The sequence below is a fragment of the Apostichopus japonicus genome, chromosome 8 (genome assembly GCF_037975245.1).
Source record: "Apostichopus japonicus isolate 1M-3 chromosome 8, ASM3797524v1, whole genome shotgun sequence".
In the NCBI taxonomy this organism is placed as follows: domain Eukaryota; kingdom Metazoa; phylum Echinodermata; class Holothuroidea; order Aspidochirotida; family Stichopodidae; genus Apostichopus; species Apostichopus japonicus.
This window is the reverse complement of record NC_092568.1, coordinates 23451656-23472987: the sequence shown is the minus strand read 5'-3', so window position 1 is coordinate 23472987 and position 21332 is coordinate 23451656. Positions and strand designations below refer to the sequence as shown.

General features: G+C 35.2%; 1 protein-coding gene across 1 annotated transcript; it reads left to right on the top strand.

Annotated features, from left to right (window-relative positions):
* The first annotated feature begins 452 nt into the window (after nt 1-452).
* Nucleotides 453-20990, top strand: LOC139971123 (nuclear exosome regulator NRDE2-like). Its single transcript, XM_071977330.1, is given in 10 exon segments — nt 453-596; nt 1118-1508; nt 2167-3185; nt 3746-3882; nt 4213-4339; nt 4672-6057; nt 6060-6341; nt 7470-7594; nt 14881-14952; nt 19881-20990. Coding segments are annotated over 10 exon segments (3747 nt in total). The 5' UTR covers nt 453-526; the 3' UTR covers nt 20019-20990.
* The last annotated feature ends 342 nt before the right edge of the window (nt 20991-21332 follow it).

Below are 21332 nucleotides of genomic sequence, written 5' to 3'. Positions count from 1 at the left end.
GTGTGTGGTTTTTGACAATTTATCCTTTACCGACTTTTTCATATTTATTAATAGTATTTGTACCACAGGTCATTGTCTAAAACTCCAAAAGTCACAATGGGATCAATATTCGGTATAACTTTTTTTTTCTGATAGGGTTGTGAATGAGTGGAACGGTTTGCCTGAGAAAGTTGTACTTGCAAGTAGTGTCAATGGGTTTAATAATGCTTTGGAAAAGCACTTAAAGCATTGTAATCGGGTCTGAGTGTTTGTGTCTTCAGTTTTTTCTCTCCTATAGGGTCCTTAATGGGGACTTGAGTGTCCCTCCTGATCCTTTTTTTCTACTAAAATAAACTAAACTATATCTGCCATACTACATGCGACACATTTATTATATGACTACTTGTCTATGTTGGCGTTCAATACGAGCGACTTCGACGTTTCTAGCATATTATTTAACGATCTCTGGTTACTAAAAGAAATTTGAAAGAAATTCGTGAGACTTGAAAATAGGCAACCAAGCTCAATTCATCTCCATTTACTAACAATGAGCCTTTTCCCAAGTGCAAACGCTATCTTGGACGATGAAAGAGGTCCGGAAGAACCGATATCAGAAGGTGTGTGAAATGTTCTTTATCTGAATTTACCAGCACATTTACGGAATATGGACTCAAAATTGTTAGCTGTTAGCATTGGTCCTAGTTCCACGAAAATACAATTACACTTGACTTGTATAGTGTTCGTTACTAACGTTAGTCCATGACACGGCATGTCGAGCCATGTCCATCAATGGTACAAAGGGTATGCCATTCTGTTAACATCATGTATACCAGGATGGACTGAAGTGAATGTTTGTCTAATATTTCGGCTCAAAAAATAAACCTTGGCAGTTGGTAGCATTTAATTCCTAAGTTAGGCCATAAACAGTTCGAGGAAAATGATGCCATCCACTGCATCATTTAATTTCATATTTCTTTTCTGAGCCTATAGTTTGAACAAATATGTTTCAATTCAGGGTTCACATGTTTCTGTTACTTAATACTCCTGTGCTGGCTTCCTTTACAACAAGTTGCTCATTTTCTATGGCTCGTGAATAACACCTTATTACACTGAACTTTGCGCTGTTTTTTGTTCTCAGAGAACCAACTTCACTGGCTCAATAATGATAGTTACCAAGATCCCAGAGGTAATGGAAGATACCAAAACAAACATGTTAAACATGAGGAAGAGTTACCAGAGCAAGTGCAATTTGTAAAACTGCACAAACTAAGTTATCAGAAATATACGGACAGCTCTAGAAATCAAGATTTGATCAAAAGTGAGAGTAGAAAGGAGAGCAAACAGAAAAAGCACCACAAGAGCAATGAAAGAGATGGAAAACTTCATCGAGATGACAGAGGAAAGAAATCTAGGAGCAGCAGCAAGAATAAGAGCAGACATAGGCACAAACACAGAAGCAGGAGTAGAAGCAGTAGTAGAAGCAGGAGTAGAAGCAGGAGCAGAGAGAAATACCAAAAGTTTACACACAGGTAATGATGGCACACATTTTAAACAAGCTAATGATACAATTGACTCTAAAAATATGCCCAACTTAGTAATATTTAGATTTGACTGATTGTCAGTCTTTTTTATTTCCCTTTTCAAATTGGAATTCTAGTTGTAAACATTTTTGAGAGCATGCTTGATTCCTTGAGCAATATGTGGAAAGTATTTTAAAATTCTATCATAAATTTGTAATGATGTAGCAGCCATGAGGTTAACTTCGACATTAAAACACCAATTTGCAGTTTAGGTCATTTTCATTTGTTGGAAGCATTTGTTGATACTATGAAGTACAAACAAATGATCAGGGTCAAATTTTGTGTAGCATTTTGTAAGTCTATGATTTTTTCCCTGTCATTGAATAATGTAGTTCCTGTGGATAAAAGTGCACTATAATACATATTTTACACTTGTGTAGCAACTTGATCATATTGTATAGCATTTTGCAATGCCATTCTTTATAAATAATTCCCTGATACGTATACTCAAAGTTAATAGTGGTAGTTACTGAAGTCCAATGTTAACAAGTATTAACTGAGTAATCTGAGCCATCTGAGCCAATCTGAGCCAAGTAATTAACTGAGTAATCTGAGCCAAGAGAAAAAGGAATCTAATTTAATTTTCCATTTTCCATTCATATTTCAGACCTTCATCTATTTGGTTGGATGATCGTACAGATATGACAGGTGATCTGTTTTACCTTGATCCTAAACCAGACTGCAACAACCTCTGTTTTGATACCCTTGACTATAAAGATGCCGCCTTCTACAAACCCCTGGGAAGAAAGTGTCTGGGTGGTGCAGACCTGAGTGACAGAATATTTTGGAGAGACAAGACTAAGGGCAAAGCCAAGATCAAACAATCAAGGAAAGGGAGATATTTCAGTCACTTTGCTTCTGTTGCATCCAATGATAAAACTATTACAATGTCGGAAGTCTTGAAAAAGAACGACGATAGCACGAAAAGGGTCTCTGGGTTTGTAGACAAAATGGAGGATGAATCTGAAGAACCAGATCCTTTCATTCTAATCGAAGAGAAAAGCAAATCAAATTCTTCTGGTTCGTCAGAGGTGGATCCTCTTGGACTGTATGATGCATCAACCAGACAATATTTGGGTATTTCTGGTGAAAGTGTTAATGGCGATCAATTGTCATCTAGTACCATGGAAACGTATGTCAGAAATCCGATAACAGAACGAGTAGCTTATTTCAACAAGTGCTTGAGTGAGAACCCTCAAGATATTGCTAAATGGAAAGAATTTGTAAATTTCCAAGACGAACTTGTGAAATCGAACGTTTTCAATCCTCTCTCTGTTAAACATGGTAATCTCAAGAACGAGAGCCTGCTACTCACCCAGAGAAAACTGTCTATTTTGGAGAAAGCTTTAGAGAAAAATCCTGGGTGTCTAGAGCTACAATTAGAACAGGTGGAAATTTGTCGCGATGTCTGGGAATCGACTAAAGTGTCGGAATTGTGGACAAAAATGTTAAAGGATCACCATGGCAACAAAGATTTATGGCGTCATTACCTCTTGTACTGCCAGTCTTTGTATTCTTCGATCAGTGTGTCGAGTATCTCATCTATTTACGGAGACTGCGTGCAGAGTCTTCTGGAACGTGTCAGCGATAAAGAGGAATCTAAAGTTACAGAGACAGATATTTTTGGTAAGTAGCTTTCTGCACTGCAAGGGACTTGGTAGAAAATTGGCAGGGGTGGTAGAGAGGGGGGGGGGGGGGAGTGGGAAATTGGCAGGGGTGAGATAGGAGGGTTTAATCTGGGAAGACACAAGTTTGAGGAACAGTGGCACATTTGATCTTGATTTGAGTAGGGAGGAGGGTGGGGACCACAAATTTACCTCAACATGTTCCAACAAAAATGGATAAGAGATTATCTCTGTTTTTCGAGAAAGGTGAACTTTAAAAGTGGAAAAAGGATACTTTTATTATCAAAAGAGCTTCTTCTATGTTATGAAAGGGTAATTTTTGAGGTTTACCAAAATATTGAGAGGGCAGTGGGAAAATTCCCTTGTGCCCTCCCCCCCCCCTGGAATCTGCTGCCCAATGGTAAATATATGAACTGGTCTCACTTTGAGTTCCTTGCTGTAGCTACAAGGAAACAGTAAGCTTTATCAATGAAGTGTTATAAAGTTTTGCATTTTTAAATAAATTAATGGAACCATTATTCAAAGATAATACAAATTTGATGTAATTTATCTAATTTCCAGACATATTTATTCAGCTCTGTCACTTCTGGCATCAAGCTGGCCACACTGAGAAAACCATTGCAGCCTTCCAGGCCATGATTGAACTCAACTTCTTTTGTCCAGAAAATTTGGAACAATCTACTGCTTTATCAGCTCAGGTATGTCTACTGCAGTTCTAAATTTATTCATTTTCTCATCAAATTCTTTTCCGATAACTGTTGATGTTTTGTCACCGATTGAGCATTGTTGTTTGATTCTTTTATGGGCTTGATTCTTTTATGGGTTTCATTCTTTTATGGGCTTCATTCTTTTATGGGCTTTGCTTGAGAAAGTTATTTGTTTTGTTTATATTTCTTGTAATAAAAAGATCTCAGAGAAAGTGAGCAAAACCAATATCATAGGTAAAGTTCTTTTAAGTACATTTCATATCATTACTATCTTTTCTGATATTGATTTTTCTTTCCATGGATGTTTATTGGTTTATATAGTTAGCATTCTTAGAGACATTCTGGGATTCTGATGAACCAAAGTTTGGGGAGTCTGAGGCCAAAGGATGGAATCATTGGATGAACATGAAAGAGAAGGGAGGTTGGCAGCAAACAGCAACAAGCAGCAGTGAGTAGTAGCAAAACATTTTCTTCAGCAATTCTCATTGGGATCCTTAAGCAACTAATTTAAGTATATAAGGACATGTAAGAAATTTTGGTATCTAAAATTATTTTTACAAGAATAACAATTTGGTTAGTAGATTTAGACCTTGTTTGGAACAAATTTTTAAACTGAAAAAGAGTGAAGAAAACTCCAGCTTGTTTATAATTTCCCATCAGTTTTCTGTTGTTCATTTACTTGTACAGTTGTACCCCTAAAGTTATAATTAAGACAATAAGGCACACACTTTATCGGTGACCGTGTTATGGATAATAGATTCTGCAATTTTTTATTTACAGCTGCAGCTGTTAATGAAGAAGATGACAGAACACTCGATCCTTCTCTGTCTAAAGTTGAGGCATGGATGATGGAGGAATCTGCTAGAGGATGTGATCATATGTTGCCATGGCGACCTGATCCAGGTCAGACTACAGATGATTGTGATGATCCAGATAGGTTGGTCCTTTTTGATGACATCAGCAAAGTGCTCTTCAAGCTGACTGGCAAAAATGCAAAGTTTCAACTCGTTCTTGGGTTGTTGGAGTTACTCGGAATACAAAATGAGGCCATGCTGACCACAAACAGTTCACACGCTCACAAGTTTTTACACACTGTAATCCAATCAGCACACCAACTGCTGCACGCTAAGTTTGCCATTAGCATGGATGGAGAAGATTTTAACAGAGAATGTGTCGTTTCATCCTGGCATTCCACCTGGGTGAAGAGTTGTCCTGGTATATTGAGGATCTGTGAGGTAACGAAAGGAGACAAAACCACAAACGAAATAAAAAGTAAAAGCGTAGACACAACAACAGAGTCCAAACGGTCGAGTGAATTTGTAGATTATGTCATAGATCAAATTATTCCCAAAATTTCTGATGATCGGCAGTCCGTACTTCGACTTATGCAGCTCAGTTTCCATCTGACAAATGTTACCTTGTCAGATGAACCAAAGGCAAGGAAGAAGCAAATAAAATCAGTCCAAAAGAGAGCCAAGAGGACATTATCACTGGAGGGTAATCGAGACAATCTAGCATTGTGGGAAGCCTATGCATTGTGGGAATGGAGTGTGGGAAATACCAAGGAATCTCAGAGGATATTTGAGACAGCTCTCTCCTTTGCCGGTGTTCCAAAAAGTGACTCAGAGATTTATAGTTACACAAGACTGGTGCATACGGTGGCATCTCTGAAACTTCATGATGTTTTTGCCAAAAGGGAATGTGAACTTGGCTATCGTTCTAGAGAAAAGGGGCAAGTGGCCACAGAGAAACTAAAGACAGAAGCAATCAATTTACTAACAACTCTTGGTGAGGGTGTCAAGTTTGTTCCTTTGTCTCAGTATCACGAAAGCGCTGTTGCCTCTGGAAGAATCCTCAAAGCTAGAAAGCGATTCGTTGAACTCTTGGACGAATGTAAGATGGAGTATTCGCCGATAGTTGGTCCTGCCCCTGCAAAGGATGGGGAGGACCTGGTCACTCCTTCCGGTAGCTATATGTACCACCTTAGCAGTTGCTATGCCCTCTTCCAGTACCTCACGGTGAGCTCTCAAGCAGCCAGGGTCGTCTTTCAAGATGTTCTCTCCTTTCTAGATAAAGTACCGACAAATTCAAACCCAAATGAAATATCTGTCCTTTCCTCTCAGAAGGAATTGGACAGTGAGCTTGTAACAGTAGCAGAGATTCAGTTACTTCATTCCACACTGGTGTCAGTCCGGTGCCATTAACGGACCTACGGAGTGGTCTGCAGAAGGCCCTCTCTAAGTATCCATCAAACGCAGCCCTTCTAGAGGTCTTCCTCCAGACGGAGAGAAAGTGCCATGTAATGGGGAGGCTCAGGAGATACTTTCATCACCTGATCGAAAACACCCAAAGTCCTGTGCCGATCTTTTTTGCAATACTTAGTGAACTTAGGAGACAGGAGTCAATACAAGAAGCAACCAACGACAGGTCGATGACCTCTACCATACCAGGTCAGTTCTAGGTCCTCTCAGTTTATTGCCTTATAAACCGAAAGGCAGCCTTCAAAATCTGTTCCTTCGGTTTGGACTTCTGCAAAGCCATGATTTCACCAATCAAAATAATGTAGAAAACTTGTTGAAAGCAACATTTTTTATTTGTTCTCAGACTGACAATTTGTAACACTGGTGTGTACTTCTGTTAGTCTTAAAGTTCTTCAACTAATGGCAAGGTTGGAAATTCAAGCTGAAAATAATAAAATATGCTGAATTTCCAGCCAGGCACAGAAATATTTCTGAGTCAAAGTAATTTGTGCGATGATACTAAAACCTATTTTCAATTTGTGAGATTAATACCGCTGCTGTTGTATAGTCCAGTCTCAGGTACAGTTTTAATCAATAAGTCACTGAGCAACAAATGAAATGATTATTGTAGTCTTTTAAGCTAGTTACTATGCAGATGTGCATGCCACTATCAAGGGTTTAGTTAATAGCAAAAAACTTGCAAAAGTTTGAAATTGAAACTTCCAAGATGAGGTTGCACATTTTTATACCAAAAAAGACATATAAAGATTTTTCCATATCATGCAGCTGTTTTACTAGCTATTCCAATTTTAAAAGCTATTTATTTGTTTTAACTGATTTTGGAGATTTTCTTGATGATACTAAAATCCCATAACAAATTTGGCAATACTGGATTCTGGAGTACTCAAATTTCATAGTGACTAAGGAAGTCACAGTGGCGAATTGCTGAAGCTTTCTAAGATAGCTTTTGCATGTTGTTAATGCTAATATGAAAAGTGTCTTGGTGACTAAATGTTGATTATCGAATGAAATTTATAAATGCATGTGTTACTTAGTCGTTTACCTCCTTTGGTGAAACAAACCCAGGAGAGTTTGTTTTAGTTATATCAGTGCAACATATTTTCAGGAAGTCACATTAGGTTTGGTTAAAATTGCCAACCAACCACCAAAAGTTCCTTTGAATGTTTTTTAAATGTTTTTTGATTTGTTATATACTTTGTAGAAGTTTAGGCCTTACAGAGAAGTATAGGTACCATCTGAAATGAATTCAAATAACTTTGAATTTTTGGTTAGAAGACAAAGAGACTTATATTGATGATTGTATTATTTCTTTTACAGAAGGAAACTTTGTGCTGGCAGAGACGGGCATCAGTCACCAGATCCGGTCGCTGTTTGAGAGAGCAGTGAGGTCGAGATACACCAGACACTGTATTTTATTCTGGCGGATGTACATTCAGTTTGAGGTGAGTGCTCCATCCCGTTGCATATGAAAGCCACATTGTCCAATCCATTAAACACCACAACCAATAAGAATACCAATGTCAGTGGTATGAATAACATGCAAGACAAAGTATTGAAGTGTACCTACACCTGGAGTTTTGATTCGTTCAGTCAGTCTTTATGAAGGGTGCAAACTGAGGCTAAAAGAAGTACCTTGTCATGATTGTATGATCGTTTATTACATACATGTTAGACTTGTTAGTGCAAGAGAAAGATCTTTTTAACTTGATTTTAGTTATTAAATTCAGTTGAAGGAAATTTTGATGTATTTCCGCAGTGTTTTGTACAACTGACCAAGTTTGCTTTGTTTTTAAAGACAAAAAAAGCAGTAATTTATATACAGCACACCAAGATTTCCTAGTAGATAACTTTGAAATTTTAGCTATTCCTTTTCCTGGGTAGGAGGGGTGCTGTAGGTGAATATTGTCCAATATGGACCTAAATAGGCAAAACATTGACTCTCATTGAAACCTATTCTCATTTCTTATACTGAGTGGTGCATACCTGTGAGAGTTGCCCGGACTCCTCAGTGTTATGTATCAGGTTCAATATATTAGTGGTTTATTACATTTCATGCATCTCTCCTGGAAATGTCATATTGAAATATATTGACCAAACTCAGAAATGAGTTTACCAGTCTTTGAAATTATGAGATTATGTGGATCTTCTAAAAAACAATATAAGTAAAATACTCATTGATATAAAATATTTCATTTGATTCATCCGTCCTAATCCAAGTAGTATTGTACATCACTCTTTGTAACCAGGAAAATAATTGTTCGTGGGTTCTGAAATTTCATGCATCTCTCCTGGAAATGTCATATTATAACTAATATCTTTCTGTACCAATGAATGGATACATATTAAAGTGCTTGCTCTATACTGTATAATTTACTGTAAACTCCCTGAGGTATTTGTTTCTCATTTTATTTCCAATCTTTCTCCATGTCAATTTTCTGTATATATATCACATTATGTTCTTTAGAATTCTGCCTCCTCATCATTCTTAAATTGTTCCCTGTTCTCCCCCCTTCCATATTTTGCTTAAAACTAACCAATAAAAAGGAGTTCAAGTTCATATTTTTTACGTTTAACTGAATGAAACTTTTACATTTTATCTGCCACATATTTCAATGCCTGTCGTACAAATCTAATTATGGGTTCCATTATCAATATTTATGGAATTAAATGTTCTCCTTGAACTATTCCCCCTTCCCCAATTCTAATAGGTACTCTGCTATCACAATGGTGCAAGGGGATGGGTGTACAACTTTCCAAATTTTACCATAGATTTTCAAATAATGAGCACATATCTCACAAAGTCAAAAGCAATAGTAACTACTGTAAGTCAAGGCGCTGTGTACAAACTTTAAGCCATATTTTTTTTGTGGCTACACTGTTACTTTATACATGCAATGGCTGGCTTACAATAAACACAAATTTGAAATATATGTAACATATGTATTCGCTGTTCCCTCTTCAATCTCAGAGGTAATGTTAGCTGAAAGTTTCAAATAAATTGATTATTTGAGTTGACTACTTCAACTACAGACATTTGTAAAGATCTGATGTTCTGCATGAGATTTAGAAATAAGTTTTAAGTATAATATGCTGTACATCATTATAAAACACTGCCATCTGTCCACATTAAATTTCAATTCCACATTTTTCTTTTTGAGGAATGACCAATTCAAACACATTAGGGTCATCAATGAAAGTGGCTGTACTACTTACAGTAGTCTAACCACAGAACATTAGCTCAGTACAGTACCTCAGATGCACACAAAACTCATATAGGAAACAAAAAGACTTTTATCACCTCAGATGACATGTTTATAATGCATTTCACTTTTTTCAAGGATAAATGACCAGTGTTACAGTAAATTTCATCCAAGGTTGTTCTTACATTAATGTGAAGTTGAAAGAAACATGTTTTGGTTGAATTATTATGATTTATCAAACAGTGGGTTAACAATAACATTTTGGCCTGCACTGACTTGAATCGACATCATCAATTTACCATAACGGAACTTCCAGAAATATAACATAAATAAAGCTGATTATCTTGAAAACCATCTAGCACTCAAAATTTCCTATTTTTGGTGTTTGGTTATACCATATTGAGACTAAAATTGGATCTAAAAGTTATCCTTTAAGGCATTTCATACACCTGTAATTTTGTACCAAAAATAATTACAATTATGGAGTTATTTCTGAATAAATAACAGATAGAATGTCTGCATCATGGACAGCTAACACTGATTATTTTTTCAATACATTGACTACCTGTACCGTTCAAATGACATGCAGTAGATATTTGCCATTTCTATGCCTCACCTCATTCCAGTTAATTATGTAGATTGATTGATTATGTCTTGCATTTTCACACACTGTATAGCATACTGTTTATGTAACAGAAATTGTTACTCATACTTCGGTAATGAGTAGATGGTTATGTTTAGTGTCTTTAAAAATTGTTTTCCTATTTCTTAGATAACTAATTCTGTTTGAGTAAGAAAAATAGAAAGAAAAGAAACTAGCATTCTATATTTATTCAGTAAGCTGGAAAAGTTATTCTAATGAATGAATAACAGGAATACCAGGAATGTCAATATTTTGCAATTTTTTTTGTTGGTTTCAGTTTGTCAGTCAGTCAGTTTTGTCACTGTCACTCTATAAACAATGGTTCCACGCTTTATGGATACATTTTTGGAATTTGAAAAGTGTTCCAAGTAGAAAATATTGATTGTTTCAAACAGTTCTCTCTGAGCAATGAAAGCCCGAGGCAATCCATTTTTTTCCTTTTCCCTGGGCAATGTGAACTACAGGCTGTCATTTTCAGTTCCTCCTATTCTGTAAAGAAAGGGTCCTCGAATATCCTTAATATTCAGTCAGAGGCTATAAAAGAAACCAGAAAATAACAGATTTCATTTTAATATAAAAGTATATAATAGTATATATAAGAGAAATTTATGACTAGAATAAATTTCTTTGTTCTTTTCCATTAATATATATTAGTTCACATTTTAGTCAGTTAAATGAAAGGAGATCAAGGGAAGTGTTTGAGAGAACCATATGTAAGCCCTGACTACTGCGCCTAAAGTAATTAAATTTAAAGGTGAGGTGGGAAAGAACACACTTTTTTTGTGATATATTAACAATATTTTTTTAATACAAATCTGTCACTTTTCAAAACAAAACAATTAACTCAACATCTAGTCCATACCTTTATTTGTTTTGCTGCTTTATATTTTAGGAACATTTAGAAATTTTTGTGAAACACTGATGAAGTCTTATATTGAATATAGAATTTCTAAAATGCTTAAGAAAATTGGTGTCAATAAATAAAGATGTTTAAACGAGCAATAAATTTCCCATTAAAGTTTTTAAAAATTGAATGAGATAATCATATTTCAAATTCGTTTGAAAATACTAATGTCTTTTGTAAAACTAACTATATTTGGCAGGTGAACTGTCTTAATGCCTATTGCTTTCTTACTCACAAACCACTCCAAAAACAACAAAAAATGAAAGTATTAAATCTCCCAATAAGGTTTTAAATTTGATGCTGGATTCGGCATTTTCAAACTAGGCATAAAAACTTGCGCCTTTCTTTAACAGTCACGATTTGATGAGTAAATGTCTTTGACAGTGTTTGTCACTTCCTACCCACACACCATTCTAGTACTCAAGATTCTGTTTTCTTCTTTCGTTTTGACTAATGATAATGCCACCTTAATGATTTATACTAAATCCTCTCACTATAATCACAGCCAAACTAAGAAGTATATTAATGTTCAAAATCTGTAAAGACCTGTTTTGAGTTTTAGGGGACAAATTTGTACTTCACTATTCATTAGTGTAAATTGAAACTAGCGAAGTCAAACCGACAAGAAATTAATTTTGATATAGTCATTTTCCGAAAATGATTATATCACAAATAATTTTTTGATTTTCCATGATACCCTTTTTACTGTCTTACTTAATTTGTCATGACGAGCAGTGTAAAAGGTTTGAGGGTCAATTGAGTGACTTGTATAATAAACTGATACCCAGTCCTAGAAACAATTATTGGACAGAATCAGTAAATTGCGTTTAATAAGATAGGAACTAAAGTATAAATGTTTTAGTTTTTATCCTGAAACTAAGTCATAGACAAATTAAAAGTCCTGTTTGCTTTTTGGTCTTCAGTTTGAGTGAGACCAGCACTGGAGTAATTCTATATTTCGGCACCAAATGAATATTAAGTTAGTGAGTAAAGTTTGATTCTTACGCAGTTGCTTCGATCTTGACATTTTCAAATTTCTGTACTTTTGATTCTCTAGTTTAAATTGACAAAAGTTGACTACAGGGGGTAGTGAAGGAAAAAGAGCTGTTACAAGGTTTTAGTATCAAAAATTCATGCAAACAGCTACATTCTTTTCTTTGTAGACTTTTTCAAAACCAATCTCCAAGGAATAAAAAATCACACATTTTGCTCTAAAAGCAGTCAGTTTCAAGGTTGTTGATCCCCTTTCCAAAAATTGTTCATTTTTTATTTAGCAATTGAATTTGGCATCTTTGTGTACAGGGAATATATATGCTTCACTAGATCTATGTTACAGTCATAAATGATACACTTCCATAGGGAAACTGACACACGCCTCAGTGTGAAAATACGATTCCATGGACTGATTGTGTAACACGTGGGAGTAAAGTAGACAAAAGTAACACCTGCTACAGTTCTGGACACATCAGAGAGAGTTGTAAACATAACTATTTCACGAAAGTAACCTTTAGATGTCAGATTCCTAAAAGGAATCAACTATTTATGTCATTGAAATCTCAAGGCATGTTTGCCTTCTGGTTTTTCTCTCTGTGTGTTTATGATGATCTAATGAGATGATTCATGAAAGTCACAGACACTGCAATTTGTAAGGCACACATTTTCTATACAGGATTAAGCTAAGTCATTAAATAGCTTAGGACCAACCAATTGACTGTTTACCTAGATTCTAAGTTGTATTTTGGGTTGAAGTTGCCAGAATCTATTTGTATTGGATCATTTTTCAGCGGTGAAAAGAAAGACCAGAAGAAAGACAACACAATCTGCTTTAGTTCACCAAAATCTCACCAAGAATGATGGAATTATACATCAATGAAACAATACTGTAGGTGTGAATTCATTCTATTAATTTTTGGAGAACACAAAATTTTCTGTACAGATAAATCTAACTAGCTATTAGCGTAGGACCGACCAATTGACTGTAACCACTTAGATCTGTTATACGTAGAATGAGGACCCGTATTTAAGCATACTCCATAAATATTATCGCATTTCATGGTCAGAGTGACACAAACTTACAGCCCAACTCAACGTGCAACAACGAAGTTTCTAAACGTTGACCAATTATGTAATGTTATTCCAGATATTGAACATGAAATGTTTAACATAAAGAGTGACTTTCCTATAGCGTAGCTAGTTAGGCTACGCTGATCACTGGTGCAATAAGCATGCTATGCCAAAATTCTGTTATGTATAAAGTTTTATATGGTTACCTTGTTGTAACACATTTAATACAAGAGAAGTCCATCAACAATCAATTGTTAATTTATGAATATATGAATAACCTTCTCCTCACAATGCAGCCAGTATGATCAATTTTTCTAATGCTAATACTACTATATACTGTCGTCCTCTGATATCATGCTTCAATGCAAACTGTATGTATGTATTGATTGACATTCTTTTAATTAAGTGAATTATTAAACCAGAACCATACAGAACATTGCAAATATTATTTGTTTATACTGTATGGCATTGAAATCTGCACAGTATGCAATCGATTGACCATGAAGTATGATACCCTCCCTCAACAACATGTAAAATAGCAAAACAGGCAAAACATGTAGAATAGCAAAACAGACAAAACTTTTGGTAAAAATCCCAAGGTTTGAGGATTTTTCATATAAAATTAAGGCAAAAATATCCTCCTGAAATGTTATGTACAAACAGGATGGTACTTTATTTCTTCTTGCAAAAATAACCAGATTTTTTCATCTGACACATTTTGAGGTATTGGCTGTCAAAGACAACTTCTTTTTTATATCAGAGCAACTTTACAACCTCATAAATTATTACTGAGAAAAGCTAGAACCATGAAATTTGGTAAGTTATATGAACATTACACTTAAAATTATTTAGTAAGAAACCCTCACAGAGTCACAGTTGTCGCATGGTTTCGTTGGTAAAACAATTGGCATAAAAGACCCTGTCAGCTATTAGAGCAAACAAGTCAGTCTTCATATTTCTCACAGTACCTTGTGAAGTCTTCTTCAACCGCATATTTGCTTTTTGTCGAATAAAAGTTGCCTCAGCAGGCCCAAAATTGTTACATAAATTCTGAGTAATTACAGTAACTCTTCCCTTATTTTAGATTATGTTTGTTCTCTGTATTACAAGTGTAAAATTGTCTTTCACTGTCAATCCCATTAAGTGTTTTCATAAGTGGAAAATGGAAGGACATACTTTATCTCTCATCTCAGGGGAATTGCATTCACTTACTGTACTACACCAACATGTATAAAGATGATTCACTTACTGTAGTCCTCATATGTATTAAGAGGAAACTTGGCCTTTGGCATCGAAGTCTCTTAGTATTACTTAAAATTGAAGTGAAGTAGACAAGGAGATAAAGGAGGCTCATATTTGAGATGCATTTCCAATGGCATTGCTAGACATTTGTAAGTAAGGGGGAGGAGAGGGGGAGGAGGGGGAGGGGGAACAGAGAAACAGTTGGGGGAGTGACACAGAATAAAGGTAATGCGGTAACGACTGGCACTGGAGTCATATTGGCATGTGGTCCAGGCCTCCCCCCCCCCCCCCGATAGGGCCACTGTTGGGAGTCAAAATGGCTTAGCCCCCTGAAAATTTGTGGTTTGCATCAATTCCAGAACTTATATATAATCATCTGAAGTTTGGAGGTAGAAGTAAGTAAATTATAGGCAGGAGAAGTAAAAACATTGCCTAAGGTTTGTTTTGCACAAATTTCAATTTTGGGAGAGGCATCAGGGAGCTATTGAAAAATTTTGGGAGGAGAATGTGCCCCCCCCCATGCCCCTCCCCCTTCACATTGTCACTGTGTATTACTTGTGACTTCAAACAGCACAGCACTGATTTTTGTGCAAGATTTGCCTGCCTAAGCTACAAAATCAATTTACCTAGAAAATTAACCTCTAATGTTTTTCTTGCTTCAATGTTTTCCCCTAGGTCTCACAGGGAAACATGAAGAATGCTAAGTCCATCTTCTACAGAGCGCTGCAAAATTGCCCTTGGTCAAAGGTGAGTGGAATGACCTCTTGAAAAGCAATCATGTCATTTTTGCTTCTCTTATCCTGACCAGTTTGGTCAAGGAATTGTTAGTCAAGATGCTGATCTTTTTTGCTTGAATGTTTTATGTTGTTTTTTTTTGGCTCATTTTTCTTTTATTCAATTAAAGTTGTGTTAAGCTAAAGGTGCACTTAAAATATAAAGTCAGCTGACTGATGCACTGAAAAACTTTGCCTCTAGAGAATACATTCATTGAGGAAACTATCAAAATGACATCCACAATTAGGTGTAGTGTACTCTTCCCCACCTGAAGTTAATTCTAGCCAAACAGAGAAAGTTTTATCAGAAACAAATTTAAAATTGAATGATGGCATAATTAATTTGTTTCACAGTTTTATGATAGTTACAGTAAGTTCTCTTACGCTGCATTATGCAATGTGGATACATCTCACAAGATAATCAACCCCACTGCTTCTCCAATGCTTCATTCATCCCCATATATCCTATGAACTATGAAATTTTATTGTTCAGTGGTTAAAAACAAGGATAATTAATAACAAAAGAACATTAAAAACAATCCGTAAATCGCAACAATATGTATCTTATCTTGGCCAAAAGAGACCCAAAAAAAATTAATAATAATAATAATGCAAAATAATTCCCACCCAAGCAATAAACATACTCTTTGTTCCTTACATTCAAATCTGTACATGACTGTGGAAGAATAAAGACATTTGGTACCCTATGGTTCCCCAGATTTATCCCCAACCCCCCCCCCCCCCCCTCTCCCCAACAACTGGTATAAGTGTTGTCCATTTTAGTAATATGTCTCAACTTGAATATTTGAGAATATATTTATTACTGACTCTTTAAGAATCTAGTAAAACAAACAAAGAAACCCCAAAAGAGCCTATCCAGATGTTGTATTTTTGTTTACATAATCCTCACTACTTTATTCTGGAGGAGACTATGACTTGAGTCGTCAGTTTTTCCCTTCAGGTCTTTCAATAATTGAGTGGTTGGTGTGCATTTGCAGTTCTTCATGTTATGTTGTTCTTGGTTTAAAATTCACTTCACAGGTGGATAAGTTTGTGTGTTAAATTTTGATCAGGTGTGAGATAGCGAAGGGACAGGACAAGAAAACGTTCGAATTTTGTAAAATTGCTGTCGAACAAGTTAATTGAAAATAATGTGAACGTAGTGGAAGACAAGGATATAGAGTGGGAGGCAGCTATAATGAAGTTGTGATTCAAGGTATTAGAAAGATATGGCAGTCTGATGTTACACAGTTAAAGGTAGACAGTATAGGCCCCAAATTATAGCACGCAATAATTGCTAGATGTATTCAAAAAGTACTTTCCTGGAGGTCTTTACTCTCCAAAGTTGTTCTCAGACATTGTTTAGGAACACACAAGATGACTGAATGTCTCAGTGAGGAAAACTTCCTCAAAGGTTGTAATAAAAACAGTGTAAGAATTTTGACCAAGGTGACCATATTTTATTATCTAGCATATTTGGGGCCAATACAGCATACCTTTAAAATTCCCAATCAGTATTCAGACTTGTGTTAACAGGAAGATGTTTGGGGTTCGTTTAGCCAAGACCACCATTAAACTATAATATTCATATCAATAAAATACCTAATAGGTCATCCGTTGTAGATAATTCTTGATTACCACTTTCTGGTCACTTTTTATACCAGATCCCCCAAAATTGTAACAAATTATTTTTAGTCATTTTTTTTTTTTTTTTGAAGTAAAAATGTGTACTGTTGTATCTCTTTGTTTAAAATGTTGTAGTATATAATACAGTGAACACATTACTTCAGATGCAGGAAAGGAAGAGGCAGAAAGTGTTTCAAACTTTACTTCTTTCCTCGCTTACCTGTCTCCCCACAACCGTAGCACCCTCGTTCTACCTTGGAATATTCAGTTGAGTTTAACAAACACCCCGTGGGATTGATGAATGGCTTTTAAAGGAGATTATTTAAATAGCATTTTGTTATGTTCTGTGATTGGAATTGTGTGGTTATGGGAAGCAACAGCAGCTTCAGGTCTTATCTTCATTTACTAATATTCTAAGAATATTTCCCCTCCCTGTCGATAAATAAGATGCAAATTATGTGTATCTATGCAGTAAGGATTCCATCTCATAGAGAAACAATATCATGCACCCACTGTGAGAGACAATCCTCAAGTATTCATGGATTCTTGTTTGAACTGTTATTCTGGTTTTCAAGTTTGCACCAAAGTAATAAATGGCCCAACTGGCGAGTTTAAGATTAACAGAGATTATAGGCTTGTATACATAAATATGTAAGCCCAGTAGTCAGTTTTGGGTTCTCTACACATTGGTTACAGGTGGTAGCGTTAATAGAGCTATACAGTATATGATATCTACTGTACGTATATGCATGAAGAAGGAAATTTCATTGGCAGTATGGATAAAACACAGTCTGATGTAACTTTTGACTTGTTGTGTAACTGAATCCTCAGGAGAAATGCTTTGACTTCTGCTTTAATAGATAGTAGAAGCACTGGAAATATTTAGGACGAAAATATCTGCAGGAATCTGAACAAATAAACAATGATGTCACAAGTAACAAACTTACTTTGTGTACATAAGGCACCAAGGCTAGGACGTCTTGTTGTTTATGAAATCAACTAAAACATTACAAAACATATCAGACCCACTGCATGCAAATTGGTTATGAAAAATTAAAGTTAATGTTTGTCTTGAAATGTATGAGACTTGTAAGTGAATGAAAAATCAAACCAAAAGAAAGTTGTGCAGTTCTTTGTTATTGCTTTGGTCGAGATGGAAGGAATGCGTCCAATTAATGTTTTCATTATGATTTCTGAAAATAGGTCAACAGTTTTGGCCAAATAATTTAAATCATTTGTGTGAGTTGATTATTTACTTACTATACAATAGTACTGAACAAAAGATTGTTGTAGATTGTTGAGATTGAATGCCATAAAGAAGATTTAAGAGATGATTGAGACACAAAATTAAACTTCTTGAGATCTTGTAGACCATTAAAATATACTGTTTATCAGGCCAGTCTGTCCTGTTATACCGCATTACGTATTGTGATAAATGCTCATCAATCATGGAATACTGCACTGAGTTGTATATATATATAACACATTGTACAGACTGTTAGCTGGGTTCTCCAGTCCTTTAAATGTTTGTGATAAATGCTCATCAATCATGGAATACTGCACTGAGTTGTATGTAACACACTGAACAGACTGTTACCTGTAGGTGGGTTCACCAGTCCTTTATGCGTTTGAGATAAATGCTCATCAAGCATGGAATACTGCACTGAGTTGTATTTAACACACTGTACAGACTGTTAGGTGGGTTCACCAGTCCTTTACGTGTTTGTGATAAATGCTCATCAATCATGGAATACTGCACTGAGTTATATCTACAGTAACACACTGTACAGACTGTTAGGTGGGTTCTCCAGTCCTTTAAATGTTTGTGATAAATGCTCATCAATCATGGAATACTGCACTGAGTTGTATATAACACACTGTACAGACTGTTAGGTGGGTTCTCCAGTCCTCTGCAACACAAAACTCAATAGGAAACAAAAGACCGTAAAATTCAACCGTAAAGGAGAGAACATTCATGAATTAAGCATCTTTCAAAAGATGAATATCTATCTCAAAAACCAGAATAAGCTTAAAACAAAACATTTATAATTAACCATCAAAATTTCCTTTTTGTGGCCTGTGGCATATCAAGAATAACATTGTACCTAAAGTCACCCTTTCAACATCTTTTGTAAAGTCTGGTTCAATGAAGCAAGAAGATACAGTAACTAGTGCTCATGTATTTTGCTCAATGATACCATTCCATTGGATTTTGTTTTCTTACCAGGGCACAATTTCCATACTATCTGAGCAACTCAGCAATTTTAAAAAAAGTTTATTTTCTTCATTTTACATGTAACTAATGAAGCTAATGATCTATACCATCATGGGATTTTAAGTATCACATTTTATCACAGAGTTTAGCAATATAAACCACAAAAACCGTTTTTAAGGTTTCTTTGGGAAATTTTGTTAAACCAAACATAATCATAAATAATATTTTAATAAGATATTATAATAATGAGATAAGGAGATGCAGGTTTTCTGAATTCTTAATAACCAATTTAATCAAAATTTAGTTTAAACTTTAAACCATAATTATATCTCAATGTACAGTATGTTGCTTGAAAATATACATATTGAAGACGGAGAAGTACAGTAGTCTAAGTTGTTAGTTGATAGACTGATATTTTACAAACTTACTAAACATAGAATGTGTATCTTAAGATATGCTGTAAGCAACATCATGGAAATATAAACTTGAAGATTGGTAAAACATTAAACAATTTAAAACAGATGCAGCTTTCATTGTGTGAAAGATTTAACACATGTGTTAAGACTGTTAAAGGAAGAATCTAATGTGTTTGTGTATCAGTTGTAATAGCAGTCTGTAAATTATTGCTCATGAAATACTCAATGGAGAGAATACTCTATGATTAGAAAAAAAACAGCTATACATCATAATATTTCTGAAGTTATTTGCCCATTTTTAAGTATCCTACATATCAAATTCAACAGCAACACACAGGTGTGTCTATGCAGCAATTTGCCCATTTGAAATATCATTACACTATGTGATACCACATAAATCATTCTCTGGTTATAATGGTTGAAAGTTATTCCCACAAAATTAAACTTTCTCTCAAATTCCTTCCCTGACATCTCAGATTTCTCTAAAAAATTCACCGTCGGATCGATGAAAAGATTTGCCCTTTCTCTCTCTCTCTCTCAATTTTCTCTACTAATGTTTGTTCCTATCTTTTAATATCTGGTTGATGCTCTCTCATCCTCCTCCTCTCCTCTCCTCTCTCTCTTGTTTTCTGCCTCTCATCCCAGGCGCTGTACATGGACATCATCAGAAACTTCCCTGAGGAGATTGAGGAGACTATTGATCTATTGATGGAGAAAGAATTACGTGTCCGGGTACCCTTGGAGGAAATTGAACTTTTGATGAATGCAAGAGATGGGGAATAACAGCGGGATGATGGAATTGTATTTCGTGATCTGCATGCCGTGTCATCCAAAAATAGCGGAAATTTTTTTGGCCTTCCTGAAAAATTATTTTGAAAGCCAGACGAATCGTCGAGTATAATTGCATTTTCCTTCGGTGATGGAATAAGGAGCTTTGTGGATAAATTATTTAGAAGTCTCTGAGAGTTGGTCTTATCTCCAAGTCAAATTCTGATATTATATATACGTTAACGACTTGAGCAATAATGATAGGGTGTTGCTGGTATGGAAGTGGGTATATTTTAAGGTTGATGTCAGATGTCTCAATTTCAAACTCTTGTTGGTTTTGTTTTGTCCAATAAAACTAAAAACAGCTTTATATTAAATAAAATTAAATGTAATAGTGTTGCGATGGAATAATATCGAATGGTGATTGAATAGTTTTTGCTCCTTTTATTAGAAATGTCGGCCAGAAGTGGAAAATGCTGGATGGAGTACGGTGCCCTGAATTGCAGTCCGTCCACCCTTACCATATGTCACCCTTCTTTTAGATACAGCAATTTTTTTCCTCAGTTATGGGATGGAAAGCTTGGAATATTAAATGGTCATAGATTTCATTTAAGCAGAGAAATTCTATCATGTTTAAAACTATGCTTCCGTTTGGTTATTAACAGAGTACTTAGTCAAATGTAGATTACGATTAATCAAACTATGAAAGCTACATTAAGTATAGGTTTCTTTGGTTCTGTAATTGAACATTTAAACTAATTAAGTAATTTAATGATTTCATTGGAATATTATAATTTTTATCACATAGACAATTTTGTCCATATTTCTAATCATCACATACAGAATGCAGTGTGGAAGGCTTTTCAAAAAATATCCATTTTTGCCTTTGAAGGGTTATTCCAGTGACGGAAGCTAATTGCTAATATCCAAGTTGCTGGATATTTGATGCTTCTTAAGGTCAAAGCCACATCCTGATATCATTTAAAATTTTTTTTTTTTTTTAACTGATTTGGTAATATCTCGTGGATGCATCTACCATCAGATGCAAAGGTATTCTTAAGACAAAAATGCTGAAAATGTTTTTGTTTGTTTTGTTATAATTTATTCACAGAGGAAGATAATATTTTTATCGATAGTTGTCTCTTGGTGATATGCTAAATACAGAGACCATTGAAAAGCTAAGCAAACATTCCAAATGTATCTCATTTCAAGGATAAATCATCCAGAAGATTATAAATGTAGAGTAAAGCTTTTGAAGTATAAAATTAATCATAATGACATCACAGATCAGTGATTGTGATTCACTTCCAGCACTGAGGGAGGTTTAAG